General features: G+C 43.0%; 1 protein-coding gene across 4 annotated transcripts in view; it reads left to right on the top strand.

Moving 5' to 3' along the window:
- GPAM (glycerol-3-phosphate acyltransferase, mitochondrial) overlaps nucleotides 1–4,101 on the top strand; it is a 44,501-nt gene extending 40,400 nt beyond the window's left edge. For all 4 annotated transcript variants that reach the window (XM_057420957.1, XM_057420958.1, XM_057420959.1 and 1 more), the window contains one exon: nucleotides 1,810–4,101. In XM_057420957.1, coding sequence (XP_057276940.1) covers nucleotides 1,810–1,926 — 117 coding nt within the window. In that variant the 3' untranslated portion in view covers nucleotides 1,927–4,101. The remainder of the gene's footprint in view (nucleotides 1–1,809) is intronic.
- The last annotated feature ends 16,222 nt before the right edge of the window (nucleotides 4,102–20,323 follow it).

Raw genomic sequence — 20,323 nt, 5'->3', positions numbered from 1 at the left:
TAGGGCTGTAGGAGAAGAACACATACTGTGGAACAGGGCACTTCTTGCCCCTGAGAAAACCAGTCTAGATGAGGGCTGGGTAGCTAGATATTTTTATTCACAGCAAATGAAGTTCCTGTGCTCTACTCCATGTCCTTTCTGGACATCAGTGACTAAGTTGGAAGGCTGAGAGCATGCTCTGTGCTTATTAACACCTACATTTCATTTTGGATGACTACTTAAACCTTCAAAAAGTATTAGCTGAATTTTGACTTAGCAGTGATCAGTACTCCAGGGGAACCATCCCAATAGACCCACAGTGTCCACCATGAGGATACAGGTGTTCTTTAAAATAAAGGATCAGTTCTGCACTTTACTACTAGCATTTTGAATTTTAAATCCCCTAACTAGACTCCCCTTCAGCCCTGTGGAGAAGGACTTTGGGGTGTTGGTTGATGAGAAACTTAACATGAGTCAGCTACAGTGTGCGCTCGCAGTTCAGAAAGCCAAACATATCCTGGGCTGCATCAAAAGGAGCGTGACCAGCAGGTCGAAGGAGGTGATCCTGCCCCTTTACTCTGCTCTTGTGAGACCTCACTTGGAGTCTTCTGTGCAGTTCTGGTGTCCTCAACATAAAAAGGACGTGGAACTGTTGGAACAAGTCCAGAGGAGGGCCACGAGGATGATCAGGGGACTGGAGCACCTCCTGTATGAAGACAGGCTGAGAAAGTTGGGGCTGTTCAGCCTGGAGAAGAGCAGGCTGTGTGGAGACCTCATAGCAGCCTTCCAGTATCTGAAGGGCGCCTGTAAGGATGCTGAGGAGGGACTCTTCTTTAGGCACTGTAGTGATAGAACAAGGGGTAACGGGTTAAAACTTAAACAGGGGAAGTTTAGATTGGATGTAAGAAGGAAGTTCTTTACTGTGAGGGTGGTGAGGCTCTGGAATGGGTTTCCCAGGGAGGTTGTGAATGCTCCATCCCTGGCGCTGTTCAAGGCCAGGTTGAACAGCCTCGAGTGACATGGTTTAGTGTGAGATGTCCCTGCCCATTGCAGGGGGGTTGTAACTAGATGATCTTAAGGTCTTTTGCAGCCCTAAGTGTTCTATGATTCTATGACTTTGCAAATGAAGCAGTTTTCTTTCAACTAAATAATACAGCTTCCTGAATGCCAGATGGAATTTGGCATTTCAATTTTGGAAGCATCAGCATTTAGATAGGGTATTGCTAGATAAGCGTTTTGAAATCTTCGTCTTTAATTCTAATGTAGTAAGTAATCTAACAATAGTTAGACTATAGTAAAGCCTATAGTAAAGGTATCTTCCTGTAAGAGCTGTAAAGAAAGCACACATCAAATCGATCATTTTTAATTCATTCTGCCGTTGGAAAAGGGGAAATAGATAGCTTCTGCTAAGCATCTGTTCACCGCATAGCATCTGAACTCTTGTTATCAAAGTGCTTACGCTTTGAATTCAGATGCCTTTTAAATGCTTGTTTATCCCTTGCTGTTAAGAGCTGGCTGTTTATCATGCTTTTTCTCAAATTCTATTCTTCCATACCACTTGAAGTACTTCAACACTTAGTGCATTCTAATAATATAATAACCCCCCATGACTCAGAGGTTGGAACTGGATGATCTTAAGGTCCTTTCCAACCCAAACCATTATATGAGTCTATGAATATCTAACAGCATTACCATGTAAGCCTTCAAGAAAGGGAAAAAGAAGTCCTGTAAATGAGGGCAAATTTATTAAGGACCATAAAATTCTCATCACAAAAGAAAGGAGATCCCTTTAACATTGTGATACTTACATATATTCATGCTGTGCTTTAGGTTTTCAGTCAGACAACACAAAGAAGAGACACCATTTTGGAGCTAAGCACTACGTTCCTACCTCAGCGCAACAGGCAAAAACTACTGGAATTCATCATGAGCTTCATGGTATTATAGACCACCTATAGCACCTTAGTCCAGGGACACGAAGACAGGTTTTGAGACTGTGTCAAAGCCTGGGGACATTTGCTAATCCTTCAAAGTGTGAGGTGCCACTCTCTGGGTAAGGCCTTCTCTGACTTGAACTACTGGAAGACAAGTGCCTTCTTACGTATACATTTATGGGTTTCTTACAGTCCCCAATCCCATTGTAATTACAGTGATACTCACATGACACCTTGGATACAAGTAATTAAACACGTTGCAAAAAATAAATTATTAGAATTAGACTTAAAATTAAGAATAAAGTTTTATCAGTGTTATGTTTTAACTATACTTTTAAAGACTGTAACAGATGCACAAATGCACATATTGGTGATCTGTAGCTAATCCTGAGTTCTTGAGTTTAGTGGCAACACAGATTATGGCATAAACAAATTAATTCCTATTCAGTTTTACTGTTTTAAATAAATGGTTAAAAAATTGCTTAGGCAGGATAAATATTTCATGGATAAAGCCATAGTTTTTCATAAATATTAACATAAATGCCAAAATTCTAATGAGAATAACAGTTACAGACATCTGAGAATAATGATCATGTAGCAGATGATTGTGAGAAACGTTGGCAGCAGGCACACCTTGCACTCTTAGGGCAGTAGTGAACTGCAATAATCACTGCTGCCATGAAGGATGTGAGAGCAGCATTCTTGTTTTTATTATGGCGTCTGTCATTCAGCCAGATAAAAGTCAGGAGACAGTTGCCTGTATGTGAATATCTTGTAAAATCTTAGATTATTTAATTGAAAAAAGCTATTAAGTTTGTTTGTGTGTTGTTTTTAATTAATAGGATGTCAGATTTGTTTTTTTTTTTTTTTAAAGTGAAGTAAAGACTTGATTTGGTGAAATAATTATGGCCCTAGAAATTTCAGCAATAACTTCCACAGTTCTTTGGAAACAAGTGTTCATACCGGATTCTGTTGTTGAGTAGGTCTAAATTGGTATGAAGTAGTAACCTTTAGAAATACAGAAGTATCAGAAACAATGTACTTTTGACTCTGATCTACAGAGTCCAAACTGACTTACAAGTAAAATCGTAGACCAATTTGTGATGAATAAATTCTGTCCTTTGAAACAGGACTCTGGTCTTGCGATTTGATCCTTTCACATGGAGGACTTGCACTGTAGATTTCATCTTCTCTTCATGTGAGTGGAGATCAGATTGCAACCTGTAGTCCTGTATTTTAGTACAGCTGATCTAGCTGAAGCAATAACTTGATGGTATGTGAAGCTGGTTTGTTTTGCTTGTGAAATGTGGTTTTCCTCATCTAGACTGCCTTCTATTTGGGGGAAATCGAACACTTTGATCACTGCAGTGTTTCACTTCATTCTCACATCCTGGCCTTGTGAACAGAAAATCCCCCAAATTTCATCACGTAGTCTCTGTTGCTTAACATAAATACGGAAAAACATACTTGAATCCCAGCACTTGCACTGTTAATGCCAGCACAAAACTGATGCAGACAATTTGAGTTTGTGGCCAAGGATCTTGCATTTCTACTGCACATATGTCAAAAGGAATGTTTCTGTAAATTTTTTTATTAAATGCTATTAATATTTTAAACGGGCAGTTTATAGTTTATTAGCATTCTACTGTTAACACTGTGAGACGCATGTGTTCTGTCACTAAACCAGGTGCTCTACAACACTTAAAGAATTTCTGAACCAAAGCTACATACAATACGGATGGAAACTGACCCTAGAGTCGCTTTTCTTGTTACATCCTTCTGCTGTCTCAGCAGGATAGTGACTACATCGCAGATAATTTGTTTTGTGAAGTCTTCCTAGCTATTTAGAAAACAGTTTCATCTCATACTAGCTGATGTTAACCTGACGAGGGCTCCATACAACAGTTGTTGCTGATGGCTTCCGTTTAATGTCAAAAGAAAAAAAGACTAGGTGCTTCTGAATAATGAGCTTTCATAGTTTACTGCATTTCAGTAAATCTCAAGTGTACTAACAGCAAAGATTGTACATCAAACAGATTTTTAAAAGTAAAGCAATATGAAATAAACAAAACTTGAGTCATTTTATGGAGAATGTTCCACCAACTGATGTATTAGTTACCGTAAAACCCAGGAGTGCTGTGGTCACCGGAGTGTTCTGGCTAGGTGTTAAAGATAAATGATAGCTTACGTTTAAAAATAAGTAAATAAATCCGGTTAATACAAATCAGTGAGTGGGTAGGGCAGTAATGCATGTGAATACACATTAATGCATACATTGAGTATGCAGAGGGAGGGGGCACCTCTAAAACTAGTTTGGTTTTGTATGAAAATAACCCTGCATGTGAGAAGTCAGTACTACAAATCATATGCCACTGGTAGCCTTTGCATTCTGCAGCGTGTATGTACACGTATATATGCAAGTGTGTATATTATGACACACAAGAACTATGCTTTTCCCTGAAAGTAAAGCACAGAATATAAAATTATCAGGCTGTAACAGTTAAAAACTGAAACCAACACTTTTGCACTGTATTTACACCTTCAGTGTCTTCTGATTCTTACTAATATCTCATGTTTCTTTTGTTGATAGAATTCCATGTTGAGTTAATTTCAGTGAAGGTGAAGTTAAGCAGTAAAGAAGAAAGGTCTGGCCCTGAATTACCACTGATGTGTTTTAAGACTCTCCTACAAAGACTTACACAAGTCTTGTCATTCTTGAGCATATTACTCAGGTGTGCAAGTCCTTTGGGGCCAGGATCTTTCAAGATATGAGAAACTTAATCTTTCCACATTTTTAGAGTGATGAAAATGTAGAATTCCCCTTCCCGTGCTGCCACAGCTACCCAGGCCGCCAGGGATTGTAAGCTTGTTAATACATTTACTTCCTACTAACACTGACGTTGGAGGCATACCTGCCTTCTTTTGGACTGTATAGGGCTTTATTCACCTAGCTTTGATTAGGAAGCATATCCACACACTTGCATTCAGCTGACTGCTTGCTCCACAGAGAAATATCAGAACCACCAGGCAGAAGAAAGTTGGGCTGGGAGGTGATGTAAGATACTGTTGCTCTTGTGTTTCTGTGGTAATGAGCCTGATACTGCTTCCTTGAGAACGTTACCATGTTTTGCCTGTTATGTGTAATGCCGTGTCTGTTGTAGAAGCACAGAGGTGTACTGGAGTCATTTTAATACATTAAACTGTTTGCTAATATGACATTTAACAAGTTTTTCTAGTGTTTTTGGGGGTTGGTTTTGGTTTTTGTTTCTGTGTGTGTGGTTGGTTTGGGGGTTTTTTTGGGGGGTTGTTTTTTAAATAACCTGCTAAGATAATTCATTCAGTAACTTTGGCCCATTCCAGGTCATTTCTGAAATTAAACAATTAAAAGCTTTCACTGTAAACGTGTCTCTAGCAGTGTATGTACTGGAGCAGAACCATTTGACGAGCAGATTGAGGTGACATCCTGACTCCCTGGTCACTGTTTTGTTGTGAAGCAGTGGTGTCATTTTGCTTCTCTATTTCCCCATCCCTGCAAGGCTCTTGTATGTGGCTTCCTCTTTAAAACTTCCTCTCACCTTATGGGGGGTGTGGGGGTGTCATTCAGGAGTCTGGGATGACTCTGATGCTACAGACTGTCCCTTCTCATAGCGATTACAGCTGACCTGGAGGGCAATAAGCACCTGTCAGCAATTCTGACAGCATCTGGCAAATGTGAATTGATTGGAGTGGGGCTTTAATATGATAAAACCTGCATAGATGATCATTACTTAAAGTGAGAAGGAGGGATGCTGTTTCACTCTTCAGGAAAAAAAAAAAACAAGACATTGTAATCAACTGATTCTTTAAGAGGCCTCTAGCAATATTCACATGCAAGCAAGGCTCGATTAATTGACAACTAGGCTGAGGCAGGAAGCTGAAATTCAATTATTGTCAATAGCTTGAATAAAACCCAATTCTTATTGGTGATGACCTTACATGTTATTCTTTCTGGAAATGTCTTCCTGTTTCTCAGCCTTTTCAAATCCCAAATGTTGGATAAAGCACTTATCCCAGTTTTTGCTTAATTCAGTTATCTTGTAATAAAAGCTTGTCAGGCTTGTTTAGAACGGTCACTTGATTTGAGCTCTGCTTTGTTCTCACTTATGGTACACCAAGTTTTCAGCAGCCCTGTATTTTCAAGGTAAGTTCCACAGCGATCTGAACTGCTGCTTGAAAACATGTTCTTTTTAGTCTTTTATAGATGTTCATTGCACTTTGCATTTGCTGGGTGAGATGTATCACCCTTATTAATTCTTCTGTAAGTTGGCGCACCTGTTAATGTAATTGTCCAAGTATCATAGTTGATTCTGTCACTAGTATAAGAAACTTCCTGGCTTTGGGGAAGAAACATGGAGGAAGTGTTCATTGCTCTGTGTTATACTGGAGTTCAGACCTGGGAGACCATAAATCCCAAAGAAACTTCTAGATTTCATCTGTCATAAAACATTGACAGTTACAGAAACAAAAGCTGTTTAATTATTGTATAGCTATTAGTTATACAAATACACGTGTATGTAGTTATGCAGTGCAAAATTTCAATAAAGGATGCATGGCATAATTGCTATGAGTAATCTGCATTAAAAGGGTGTTTTATAGCATAGTAACACTTGGTTCTTAAACTGATAGTATTTGCAATCTCTTGGTCTCAGATGTTTTAGAGTGACAGTTTCTGGCAAGTGTGGAGACTGAAGCATGGAAATCAGATAATGTCTCTAATGCCATGCATGGATTCAGTGACACCTATAAGCCTATTCTTTCGCTCCTAATTTACATGTCACTTCTGATGCTGTCCTGTATTTTCATTAGCAAGTGATGGTAGTTTGAGGAAAGCTGCATCTGTACAAGCACTAAGGGGATTTTTTTTTTCTCACCTTAAAGCACCATTCACAGTCAGAATGGAAGAACTATGGAGTGGAATAATCACTATTAGTAGTGAACACAATTCCAGTAACATCTGTTCTGAGTCTCATCTGTTCAGTGTCTTCATTAGTGACCTGGGCAATGGAAGAGAGTTTGCTCTTTACATTTGTAGATAGCAAGATCTGAAAGAGCCAGGTTGTTGTAATCCCAGTGGTAATGATACATTTTGGAGAGAAGGCAGAAGAATAACCAGGGAAGCACAAGGTACCACAACTGAGAGAATTAAAACTAAATGCGCAGGCACGGAAGAGGAAATAAACTGGCTGTGTAGCAATTCTTTGGAGAGAACTCCAATTTACTGGCAGATTACAAGCAGGGCATGAATCAAAAGTGGCATTCTGTTATGAAAAGGACAGACGTCATGCAAAGTGATGCCTTTTGCTTACACATAATGACAAATATGGCAAAACTTAACAGTCCGTTCGGATTGATAAGGTGTCAGCTGGCATAAAATGTTCTTTTTGAGGAACTCTGAAGGATGCTAAGGGCAAGATGCAAGGGGGGGAAAGAAGCTTTTTCTTTCACCTTGTGGAGAAGAATCTGTGTTATTCCCTGGATGTGGGACTCCTCAGGTTGGATAACAGCAGTGAATTTAGTTGCATTGAAAAGAGTCAGGTTAGATACTGTAAAATCTTCTTCTGAAAGTAAAGAGAAGCTCTGAGGTAGATGGCCTGGGCAGGGCTGTTGATATTTCCCTTGTTCTGGGTATTGGGTCCCTGTCCCTGCTGGTTGTGCCATGTTGAACAGAACGGATGTGAGGTGAAGCTTTGCTTTGCAGGTCTAGTCACCTTTTTAAGGACAGGTTGGATGGAGCTTTGAGCAAGCTGGGCTAGTGGAAGAAGGTGTCTGCTTATGGCAGAGTGTTGGAGGTGGATGAGCTTTAGGGTCCCTTCCAAACCAAACTGTTCTATGATTCTATGAAAATAGAAATGGGTTTGTGCAGAGACAGCTTGGTCAGGCTGCTTTCACTGGTGGTCTGGCTGGCTCTTTATCCCTCAGTCCCAAGATAAGGAGCAGCTCTCATATAGGTTATACCTCTTATTCCTATGATTGTTCAGGAATAAAATATAAGGGCTTTTTTAAGGTTGTTCTGTAGACATATTTGCTTAGTGTCTCTGATAGTCAAAAAGCACATGGACTGCCAGCAGTGACCAGGAACGGAATAGAGAAGAAACCAGGTAACATCATCATGGCTCTGCGCTGAGTCTGGAGTGGGGTGTGATCATTTTCAGAGAGATGCGTAGGAGCATCCTACCTCTGCCAGTAGTAAAACCCCTGCTGACTGGAAAATGGGTAAGGAATCCTGCCCCTGGCATTGTCACCTTTCAGACTGTTCCTGTCAGATTACAATAACAAATTACAAATTAACCCTGTAATCTGTTAGCAGATTGCAGTTTAGCTCTGGCCCTGGGTTGGAAATGCTGAAAGCCAAGGGGTATCTCCTGAGTTGTGGGTTTACCTCTGCCTTGACTATTGCCTTATCTCAGGAGTTCAGGCTCCAGCAATTGTATCTACCCAAAGAAAACATTTAAATGCCACAGAATTTCTTTGGAAATTCTTTGGAATTTCCAGGATTCCCCCCAAAATGCTTAGCTAGCTTCTTTAAGTGAACTCTGTACTGTGTGATGGCTGCTGTGTAGTTGGTACTCAAGATGGCTTGTTAAGAGCTAGTAGGAGTGTGTCTATAAAACCAGTAATCTCACCTTCGATTTGTTGTCCTCCTTCAGATGAGGCTAAGGAAGGGCTGATGGATCAGGTTTGTTCCCCAGTTAAACATTTTGCATGTCTGTGGAAAGTTTTACAGGCTCACCTTGTGGCTGTGTTAATATAGATGTTCTCTAAATCGAGATGAAGCCTAATTTTAGCAGTAGTGCTAGACATCTGGTTGAATCAGCCTTCCTCTTGTCTCTGCAGGATGGAGAAGGCCAATTAAACTGCTAATTATCAGAAAGCTGTAAAAGCCCCTTTTCAGTGTTGATATTTCCCCTCCATTAAACTTAATTATGATAAATCAGCACCTTCAAATCTCTCCCGTTGTCTCTTTGGCTCACTGGCCATTTATAGCGTCCAGTCTCCCCGGTTCCTTCTTTTTGTGTGCTACAGGCTTAGAGCTTCATCATCCTTGTGACCATTCCTGTTCCCAGGTGCTTCTGATTGTCCTTAGCAGCAGCTCTTTTGTCGTGTGACTCAGCTTTCTCATTCAGAGCCCCCCAGAATATAAAAATAAGCTCCTTTAAAATCCAGACATGGTGATTAAAATTGATGATTTTTGTTTTCTTTTGGAAAATCCTGTTTGCTTATAATCAATGTGATAAAAAGCAGGTATGTTTCTTCCTGTACTTCCTTCTTTTGGCAAGGCATTTGCGAAAGAATTAAATCTGAAGAAGGACTTTGCATTGAAGTAGTGGCTTTGGTCAGTTTGGGGGCTTTGAAAGTGGAGGCAGAACAAACTTCTTCTCAAGAGTTTTCCATGAAAACATTCACCAAAGGAATTGGATTTGCAATGTTTGTGATGTTTCATTCAGCTGTCATTGAAATGTCTCCTCGTGTTCTTGGAGCGTAGCTCGATTAGTCCAGTAATACTTGTTTTCCTGAATAAATGCTATTTGTCATTCTTACAATGGTCAGCCTGACCAATGAGATTGATGCTATACTGCAGAATAACATCTTCTATTGCAAAGAAATGGTGTTTCGAGGAAACCATACTACAGGGCACATTCCGTGAAAGATATTTTTTTACATCTCCAAAAGATACCATGACATGAAATAAAGCCAATGTTTCCTGGTTTTAGGAGATGAGGAAGTTTAGACGTGTCTTATGTTTACACTTTCACAGTACTTAGATATAATGTGCATTGATTCTTGTGCTATGTTTTAGAACTCTGTTCTCCCTTCAAAACTGCAGATTCTGTCCTTTTTAGTCCAAAATGTTTCTTTTTGTCCCAGAGTCTTGGAGAACTGGTTTAGAGAGGAGAATTCTATCCCTTTACCAGCTGTAACCATTAATTCAAGTTGTAGTTTAAGTAAGACTGAAATAAAGAAGTGTAGAAATACTAGAAGCTGATGGCTCTGGGTATACTCAAGAGAGTTAGCAGAGCAAACCAGGGCAGGAGGTTGTGTGTGTGTTTTTGTCTTTTAATTGGTTTATATGAAGTTATCCCTTTGCTGATGCAGAAGGCAGTAAAAATGAAAAGTGTTGGAACCAGTGACACATGTAGTTAATTTTCTAAACTAAGTAAATTAAATACAAATTGGCTATTAGTAATTCAAAGCAAACTGCTAGATAAGAATTTGAAGCAGCTTGTCTATCATTTTCCACCATTAAAAGATTAGTCTAGGCAAGGCAGTCTGAGGCTCCCTGATCTCTTATTAAAGCCTCACTTTTTCATTTAATAAAGAAGCAGATCTAAATGATGCAGCAGGCTTGAGACATTGCTGTTGTAACAGCCCACGTGTCATGCCCTGCTGCAGACTGGACTTAATCTAGAAGGTGGGTTTGGGGTAGGAAGGTTCAGGTATGTTGGATAGCATGGTCACTTCCTTGGGGGTTGGAACTAGATATCTTAATGTCCTTTCCAACCCTACCTGTTCACAGAATCACAGAATCCCAAGGATTGGAAGGGACCTCAAAAGATCATCTAGTCCAACCCCCCTGCAGGAGCAGGGTAACCTAGAGTACATCACACAGGAACTTGTCCAGGCGGGCCTTGAATATCTCCAATGTAGGAGACTCCACAACCCCCCTGGGCAACCCATTCCAGTGCTCTGTCACTCTCACAGTAAAGAAGTTTTTCCTGATGTTCACATGGAACCTCCTATGCTCCAGTTTACACCCATTGCCCCTTGTCCTATCATTGGACATTACTGAAAAAACCCTAGATCCATCATCCTGACACTCACCCTTTACATATTTGTAAACATTGATGAGGTCACCCCTCAGTCTCCTCTTCTCCAAGCTAAAGAGTCCCAGCTCCCTCAGCCTGTCCTCATAAGGGAGATGTTCCATTCCCTTAATCATCTTTGTGGCTCTGTGCTGGACTCTTTCAAGCAATTCCCTGTCCTTCTTGAACTGAGGAGCCCAGAACTGGACACAATATTCCAGATGCGGCCTCACCAAGGCAGAGTAGAGGGGGAGGAGAACCTCAACCTACTAACCACACCCTTTCTAATGCACCCTAGGATGCCATTGGCCTTCTTGGCCACAAGGGCACATTGCTGGCTCATGGTCATCCTCCTATCCACCAGGAGCCCCAGGTCCCTTTCCCCTTCACTACAGCCCCAGCAGGTCAGCCCCCAACCTGTACTGGTACATGGGGTCGTTCTCCCCAGATGCAAGACTCTACACTTGCCCTTGTTGAATTTCATCAAGTTTCTCCCTGTCCAGGTCTCGCTGAATGGCAACACAGCCCTCTGGTGTGTCAGCCACTCCTCCCAGTTTAATATCATCAGCAAACTTGCTGAGGGTACATTCAGTTCCCTCATCCAGGTCGTTGATGAAAATATTAAACAGCACTGGTCCCATCACTGAGCCCTGAGGGACTCCACTAGTCACAGACCTCCAGCTAGATTCTGCCCCATTGACCGCAGCTCTCTGCCTTCTTCCTTCCAACCAGTTCTTAATCCACCTCACTACCTGATCATCAAGCCCACACTTCCTTAGCTTATCTATGAGGATGCTGTGGGAGACAGTTTCAAATGCCTTACTGAAATCAAGGAAAACCACATCTACCGCTCTACCATCATCCAGCCACCTAGTTACTTCCTCACAGAAGGCTATAAGGTTGGTCAAACATGACTTCCCCTTGGTAAAACTATGTTGGCTGCTCTTAATGACCCCCTCGTAAAACCATGTTGGCTGCTCTTAATGACCCCCTCATCCTTGATATGTCTAGATATGTCTGTTCTATGATTACTGTCAGTCGTGTGAAGAGGAGAAGAGATGGAGATCTTAAACCACAGCAGTTTGTTAGAAAGTCCTGCAGTGCCCAGGAGGTAATAGCATGATGCCCTGTGGTACACATGGAGCATGGCTGGAGGATGGACTGACACCTCTGTAGTTCCACTGGTATTAACCTGCACAATGATATGCACTAATGTCCCACCAATCCCGATCATCTTGGTGCTGGGCATCTCTTCCCAATCCCTGCCCCTGAGCAGGACAAGTGGCACATGTTCAGCTACTGCAAAGCAGGGATGGACCACGTTCCATGCACAGAGGGCTGATAACCTGCACAGGTCCTGGCCACCCAGCAGCAGCGCAGCAGGTATGGATAACTGACTGGGGAGACACAGTGAGACTTCTGGTCCCAGGGCTCAGGGTGGTTTTCTTCTGTAATACAAAAAATTCAGCTCTCCCTGTTATTGCTATGTGACTACCGTGTAAGCCACATAAGGGTTTTCTGTTTAAATTGCCTAAGAAAACACTCTTTCCCCCATTGTTCTCCTGCTTTTGCATTCCGACTGTGCTTTGTGAAGAATTGCCTCTCCGATCTATCAGAGCTGCAGTAAAATGAAATGAAAACAGATTTTCCAAAGGAGATAACGTAGTTGTCGCTTATGTCCATAGGTAGAAAACCCTGGATGGCTGGAAAACAGGGGAATAAGGGCTTTGGTCCTAGAATTTTTAACTTTTTTTTCTTTAGAGGGTTTTTATAGTTTTGGTAATAGACAACCACGGATGAGCACAGCTCCATCTTCAGTGTGTCCAGCAGATGGTGGTGGAGTTTCACCTACAGCTGCGATTCCAGCTGAGGGCCCGGACACCACCGTTCCCATACCTCAGCCCTCAGGCTGTCCCTTAGAAACAAAACATCATTTCCTCAGCAGCCAGACGCAATATGTGCTTAACATGGAAAGTACTTCGTTCTGAGCTGATTTTTTCTGTTGCTGTGATTGATTTTTATAGTTGCACGGTTCAGGCTGTGTTTGGCACCTCACACAAACACAAAGACCACCTTTAATGCCTGTGGCCACGGAGTGGTGCTTACCATGCTTCAAGAGAAAATTTGCATTAGAAGAGAGGCTCTTCACCTCTTCCTCCCTCTGCAGCCTCTGGTCCTGATGAGCGTTTTAAAGAGACAAAGCGAATCCAAGTCCAGACCTGAGCATGCTGCAAGTTTCGAATTGTCCCCGACGTGAGGGTTGCAGACCCATATCAGACCCCCCCCAGCTCTCCCACCCCATGCAAACTGATGCCCCTCCACAGCTGTGGAAGGCAGAGAACTGGATCTTCTGCAAGGTAGGTGGAAAAAAGAGTCTGTGCCATTGGGGTGCTTTGGAGAGCCTGGCAGTGCTGTCAGCTGAGCTTACCCCTCTTTAGATGTAAACCTTCCTCTGATGCTGGAGAGCAATTCCAAGACTTTGGCTGAATATGGCTACAAGGTGAAACATCAATTAATTTTGTTTCAGAATATTCTGCAGGCTTTTCCTTGTGAAGATAACCTTGAACCCAAGTGTCCCAGGAAGCACTGGTGAGCAGCCTAATTCATCGACACAGCGGTTCTTAAACAAAAAACTCCTCATGCACCCACCAGTGCAAATCAGGTTTGAACCTGCCTTATATAAAATCTGAGGAGTCCCCTGACTTTAAGAAATCCTTCAGGGTAGGGAGGGCAGAGCAGTTCACTCTGCTGCACAACACATAACTGTGGGGTCTGGACAGGGAGATGGCAAGTGCCCTGCTGAGCACCTCTGTCCCTGTAACCAGTGGGCTCTGTGGATCCCAGGAGATGTGGCTCATGTGCAATTCTTAACAGTGTTGATGGTGACAAATCTTGTCCTTTCCCTTCCCTGCTCGGTTCCTCCCCGATGCCTGTGTTCCCTGTTCCCAGGCAGCTGCTTTGAGGCTTTGCTGAATGAAATTCTGCAGCTTCTTCCTCTTCCATGTCCTCTTCTTCTGGACTATTTTTGAGGCTGATTGAAGTCCCAGTCCCCTGTTTGCAAAGCACCACTGGCCGTCAGCCTGGCAGGGGGAGCCAAGCTGGTGACATGAACAAATGATGGAGAAAGGTTGAAAGGAGGGCATGAATACCTTACACGAGTATTTCTGAGTCTCTTAACCATAAGGCTCTAAGTTTCTGTGGCAATTCAAGCAATTTCCAGCCAGCAAGGTGTGGGGAATGAATCCTTTGGTCCATTCACTCCTCCTGGGTGATGCGCACGGCAGAACTCACAGCGAGGTCTGGGTCTGAGAGAAAAAAGCAATTGCCTTAGGGGGGTTTAAAAGTGAGGAGGAGCATGGTTCTGGCTGCCAACCCAGAAATCATAAATCCAAAGGCGTGCTTTGCACTGGAAGGGGCTGCATTTACCTCCCTGTGCCTGTCCTCTGCAGCCTGGACTGCTGGCGGTTCTAGTAGCAATGACACCATTATTATTCTGTCACTAAACTGGGATCAGAATTTGGTTCCTTTAGTCAAAATGACAAGGAATCAATTCTTCAGACTTAAACACTGCTTGTGAGAGAAGTGGTCATTGTGACACAAGTAAAACTATAGGGATTTCTTCCACATCTGAAATATTAGCCCGGAGGGGATTTATAGATACTAACGCAGCCACTGGAGGGCAGACGTGAAACTCACATCTACCTTGTATCACTAATTTTCTCCTGAAAATTTCACTTCAGGCTTATCTTTTGCAGCAAGCATTTCCCTTTTGCTTTACTACATTCCTTTTCTTCTCACTCCATTATTCCCAAATCCTGCATCTTTTCAAGCATGTAGGTTGGCAGCTCCCTCTGCTCACTTGCCAGTCATAGAATCATAGAATCATCTAGGATGGAAAAGACCTTTAAAATCATCAAGTCCAACCATTACTTCAGGACTGCTAAGACCACCACTAAATCATACCACTGAGGCCTTCATCTACTGATGCTACTGGCAACACCAGCTTGTGCAAATGGCTGTTCTTCTTGCCTGCGCAGTCTGTGCACCGAGTCTCCCTGCTGCCACTGCTAGAGGTGATTGTTTTGTAACACGACAGGGCATTGAGCGTGATGGTAAACTTGGATATTCAGGATGAAAAGCATTTTACAACTCCTTCTTCTTCATTTACATTGCAACTCCTTCATTTTACAACTTCTTCTCAGGGTGCTGGATGTGTCCCAGCAGCGAAAAGAAGGACGCAGACACTATGCACGCTGTGGTGAAGATCAGCTGCCGCATGCTTGAGCCTAGCAGGGGGTGCTGAATGGTGGCAGAGCTACCGTCAGCAGAGAAGGCTGGCTGGTGAGATCAGCAACCAACAGCAGGGTGATACTGGTGGTGGGGCAGGCAGGGATCTCAACTGATAGACAGCCTGTTTCTGTAGTCACGGCAGGGCAGCAGTGTTCTGGGGAGGCACACAGAAGAGGACAAGGGGATGGACTCAATGGCATGTGAAAACAAGCTCAGCAAAACAAACAGCAGAGATTTCTCTGGCAGCTCCCATTGCCGAAATAGCCCAGTACTGGACTAGAAGTGTGCTGGAGTTGACACCAGGGGAGGAAAGGGAAGGCAAGATGGGCCCATAAGTGCTAGCACTGGCACAGGTTGCCCAGAGAAGTGGTGAATGCTCCATTCCTGGCAGTGTTCAAGGCCAGGTAGCACAGACCGCATCTGGAGTATTGTGTCCAGTTCTGGGCACCTCAGTTCAAGAAGGACAGGGAGCTGCTGGAGAGAGTCCAGCGCAGGGCAACAAAGATGATTAAGGGAGTGGAACATCTCCCTTATGAGTAAAGACTGAGGGAGCTGGGTCTCTATAGTTTGGAGAAGAGGAGACTGAGGGGTGACCTTATCAGTGTCTATAAATATATAAAGGGGGAGTGTCACGAGGACGGAGCCAGGCTCTACTCAGTGGCAAACAATGATAGGACAAGGGGTAATGGGTACAAACTGGAACACAAGAGGTTCCACTTAAACTTGAGAAGAAACTTCTTCTCAGTGAGGGTGACGGAACACTGGAACAGGCTGCCCAGGGAGGTTGTGGAGTCTCCTTCCCTGGAGACATTCAAAACCCGCCTGGACGCATTCCTGTGTAACATTATCTAGGTGTTCCTGCTCCGGCAGGGGGATTGGACTAGATGATCTTTCGAGGTCCCTTCCAATCTCTAACGTACTGTGATACTGTGTGATACTGTGACATGGCTTAGTGTGTGGTGTCCCTGCCCGTGGCAACAGATTTGGAACTATGTGATCTTAAGGTCCTTTCCAACCCAAACCATTCTATGATTCTGTGGTGCTTCAGTGCCACAGTTCAGAAGCTCAGTCCCAGCAATCCCTTGATTTGATACAGAGCAAGGACACAATCAGTTGAATGTCTCCTGGATCAGCTGTAGGCATTGCACATTAAGAAATAAACCAACTTTCAGCTTTCTGTCTTAGGAACAGCTGCTTCACCGCCCCTCAGCTTTTCATGAGGGGTGGGAGCAGCATTTGGATCATGGAAGAGGAGGCTGGGGAGAGGTGGCATTCCTGAGGAGCACTGCCTGTGAGGTGAGAGGGGATGATGGTACCGCGCTGCTGAGCTGCTGCGGTAGATTGCCTCAGGTCACTTGCAGAATTACACCATATGCCATTAAATCATTCCACATTAGACAAATCTGTGCTCTGGATGATTTCCCTTTCCCAGCACGGCTGAGTGGAGATACAAACACACACAGGCGCTCTCTTTCTCCATAATTTTCCTCTGCGTGGCAGATGAGACCTGAAAAATCAACATGCATGTTTCCCTATGGGCTATGATGTTCCTCTAACTGGTGCTTTTGTTTGCCAGCTGTAACGCATCCCTTCCAGTCCGGTGCCTTTGCTGTTGTCACTGTGATCCCTATTGCGTCTCTGGTAGTGCCCTGCGGCAGTGTGGGATGGTTTCCACTCTGCTCCAGCCTCAGTTAAGCAGGTTTTTATTTCTTCGCTGGCACCACCAGCTGTTCCCAAGCATGAGGCATAGGTAGAAACTAGATATCATCAAGAGGCCTCGAGAGCCCCAGTCCTGTCTGCTCTGCTTGGAGCTGTGCTTGTCCAGTTTAAGAAACGAGGCTCTTCAGACAGCTGGGATGTCTGTCTGCTTTTCCAGACAACCTCAAACAACTTGAAGAAGTCAGAGTGACTGCAGATGTAATAACAAGCTATATCATCATCATCACTATGCTGTTCAACTCCTTCAGTGTTTCAAGCAGTCGCACGGCTGAACAGCATACACCAGCTGACAGACCCCTTGGCCGTTTCAGATCAGCTACTGCTTGTACCATCATGTGCACCGTGGGAGATGTAAGCTCTGTGGAAAGATGTATGACAAGACGGTGGTTGGAGGAGACAGGAACAAATCCACAGGAAATAACTTTAATTGGTTTTGCTGTTCATGGGGCACCATCCTTTACAAGTATAAGTTATCCTCTTTTTAAATTCCATGTGTTACTGGCTTCTGGGCTTTGACTGTTTCCACACAACCCCTAGGGGACAGAATTGCTGTAGGAAAATGAAGGGGAAAAGTAAGTCTTTAATTTGACCTGCAACATCAGAGAATTTGAGAAATCGTGAGTGTTTTGTAGGGCTTTCATATCATCACCCTTTTCAACTGAACATCCTGAATGCTTTATACATATTAATTAAGTCTCATGTGGCTCCTCTGAATTACGTAAAGACAGAATTGCCTCATCCATCAGAAGAGAGAATCCAGAAGCTGCTTAACAATTTGAGGCAGCCATAAATGACACCATCTCAGTGAATGAGAACACAACACCCACTTGAAACTTCTGAGCTGGAGAAAAAATGATGCAATTGGACTGTATCTTTCCACCCTTGTGAAAAAGCAGTGTTGGATCATGAAGGACCTCTCTTCTCATACCCTCTTTCTGTCTCTTCTTTTGCTTGATGGGAAAATGTTGTCTCCCTGGATAAACTTGATCTAAGATTAGGGTTTCAGGAAGGAAGCAACCTAAAGGGAAATGCTCATAAAATCCTCATCCTCTCTCCCAGTCCATTGTTGATGTCTGACAGATACTGAACTGGGAACTGCTGGAAGAGGAGGTTGGACCAGAAGGATGGAAATGCTGTGAGAGCAGAGTGGTTAAGGGAACTCCTTGGAGCAGCGTAGAGCTAGGAGGAGGATGGTGAAGCTAAGCACAAGATGGAAACCTCATTAGACAACAGAGCAGAGTAATCTAAAGGGCTGTCAATGCAGTACTGGTATGTAGAGATGCTGCTTGTTTGGGAAGGAATTTCAAGATTATTCCTAGTTATTAGGATCACAGAGTCTCACCCAAAGGGATGAGCTAATTGCATATCAGGTGTTAGATTAATGATTTACCACCCCAGCTGAAGAATTTGGGTTTGGGCTCCAGCTCATTAAAAGTTTAACTTGAAGTAGAGATTGGCACTTAATGAATGCAGGGAGGCATCAGTTGTTTACTCAAATTTCTCATCTCCCACAGAAATTATTCTCATTTTCTCTATCAAATGCCCAAGAAAGGCACTAGATTAATTGTTTCTCCAGCTGGACTTCTCTAGATCTGTCTTCTAATTCACTTTTGATTGATGATTTCTAATGATTTCTAGCAAGATTGACAACAGAGTAGGATAAAATATAAGTATAGTGGAAAAATTTGTTTGCGTTAGAAAATTCAAGGATTGGGTCTGGGGCTTTTTTCGTATACCAGACACGACAGGGCACTCTTGGAATGTTCTAAAATTGCAGTGAGTACAGAAGACGTGTACTAACTGCCCTTTTATATAGAAATTGGTTATGGAAAAGAACCTGCCTGGCCTGGTGGGCATCATGCTCCTTATGCACCAACAATGCTTGTCTAGGCTGTAAAGGTCAACCTCACTATAAGCTGCACTAGCTAGAACCTAGGTACTTCTTCCCCTATATGGAACACTTAAAGGATACGTCTGTAATAATGTCCCAAATTCTTCCCCTTCCTTAATCCTCAAAATAAAGGCTTGCTCTGTCCTGCTCACAAAAAGCAACAGACACAAACTGGAACAAGGGAACTGCATGTCAGATACCTGGAAAAATTCCACAGGGAGGGCAATGAAACCCTGCAACAAGGGCTTAAAGGGGCTGGTAAGCCTCTGCCCTTGGAGGTGTCCAACTGGAAAAGCTGCTGAGCAGCCTGTCCTTCTTCAAGGTGGTATGGGGTGGTATTGGACCTCATGGCTTCAAGAGGTCCTTCCCATCCTAAATTATTCCCTTACTGTGTTCCCCTTGGGAACTGGAGCAGACCTGTGGAATCTTTCAGTTCTCTAGGCCCTACTTAGACAAATTAACAGGCATGAACAGCCTTTGAGACACTAAGGTTTGTGTTGCTGTAAGAATTATGATCATTGTAAGGTCATGATTGTTCTGCTTCTTTGAACAAAACGTGGAACTGGTTTTCTTATTTTAGTTCCTGCCTTCACCACATACGAGTTCACCCCTGCTGAGTTGTAATCTGCTGTGAATTTTCTGGCTTTGTTTCCAGCAGCACTTCTTTTGAAGAGCCCTTGTAAAGAAATGCATGGACTTTAAGTGGAAATGAAAGGTAATTCAAAACATAGATCTGTTAATCCTGAGAGTCTCAGTACTACCGCTTAATGTACCTCGGTAAAAAATGCAAAGTTAACAGCAATCAGTTACAGCATGGCTGCAATGGATCTGTTATTAGCTCACACAAAGGACACTACATGAGGATTGATGAAGGAAAAAGGAGGTAAAAGTGAATTTATTTTACCAGAATGGTCCCAGTTCAATGAATTCTTTGTGTTCTTGGCACGATAACCCAATCAATAATTGGCTCTGTGGAATAAGAGGATTGACACTGTTTCAATGCATTTCATTTTACAGCAGTTGTTTTCCTATATTTATACAAGAAAACTAAAGATACTTGGCTAAGTAAGTGAAAATGAAGTTAATTATTAGGTAGATTTCTCTGTCTTCAGCCTCTGTAGAATCCGTGTACCTTGGGAAGGTTTTTTGCTGCTTTTCTGTGTGTATAGCAATACTACATAATTAGCACCAAATAAACACCTATCTCTTACCCTTCCAGTCAGGATGTTTTATGAAGAAATTGGTGTTATATCTTTTTCTTTCAATAGTGTTCATATAGAGAAGCATATGAAAGCATCAAGTGAAGTGACCCTGAGAGGAAACATATGGGAGCAAATTTCTTGTCATGTGGATAAGGAAGAGTGCTTGAGGTGAAGTTCCAGCCACCAGGACTTTATACCTGTCTGCTAAGGTTACTGACTGCTTCAAACCATATCCCTACTTTGCTCTTCTGGAGAATGTTAAAACCATCTAATTGAATCATGTGAAAACTGTGTCCTCTAGTAAGGTGCTTGTGATTGCTGGCACCAGTAATGTGAGAGCAGAGGTAAGATTACCCTTGAGAGGGACCACAGGGTTGTGGGGGAGGCATGGCACTGCTGAGCAGTGTTGGGCTTCAGAACTGTTCTTGCAGCGTTGTAATGCAGGAGCCCCTCAGTGAGTCTCTTTAG

This window comes from Pezoporus wallicus, unplaced genomic scaffold (genome assembly GCF_028554395.1).
Source record: "Pezoporus wallicus isolate ANWC-B61680 ecotype Strahan unplaced genomic scaffold, APGP_CSIRO_Pwel_v1 contig_3365, whole genome shotgun sequence".
Lineage (NCBI taxonomy): Eukaryota > Metazoa > Chordata > Aves > Psittaciformes > Psittacidae > Pezoporus > Pezoporus wallicus.
This window is presented reverse-complemented; position numbering and strand designations above follow the sequence as displayed.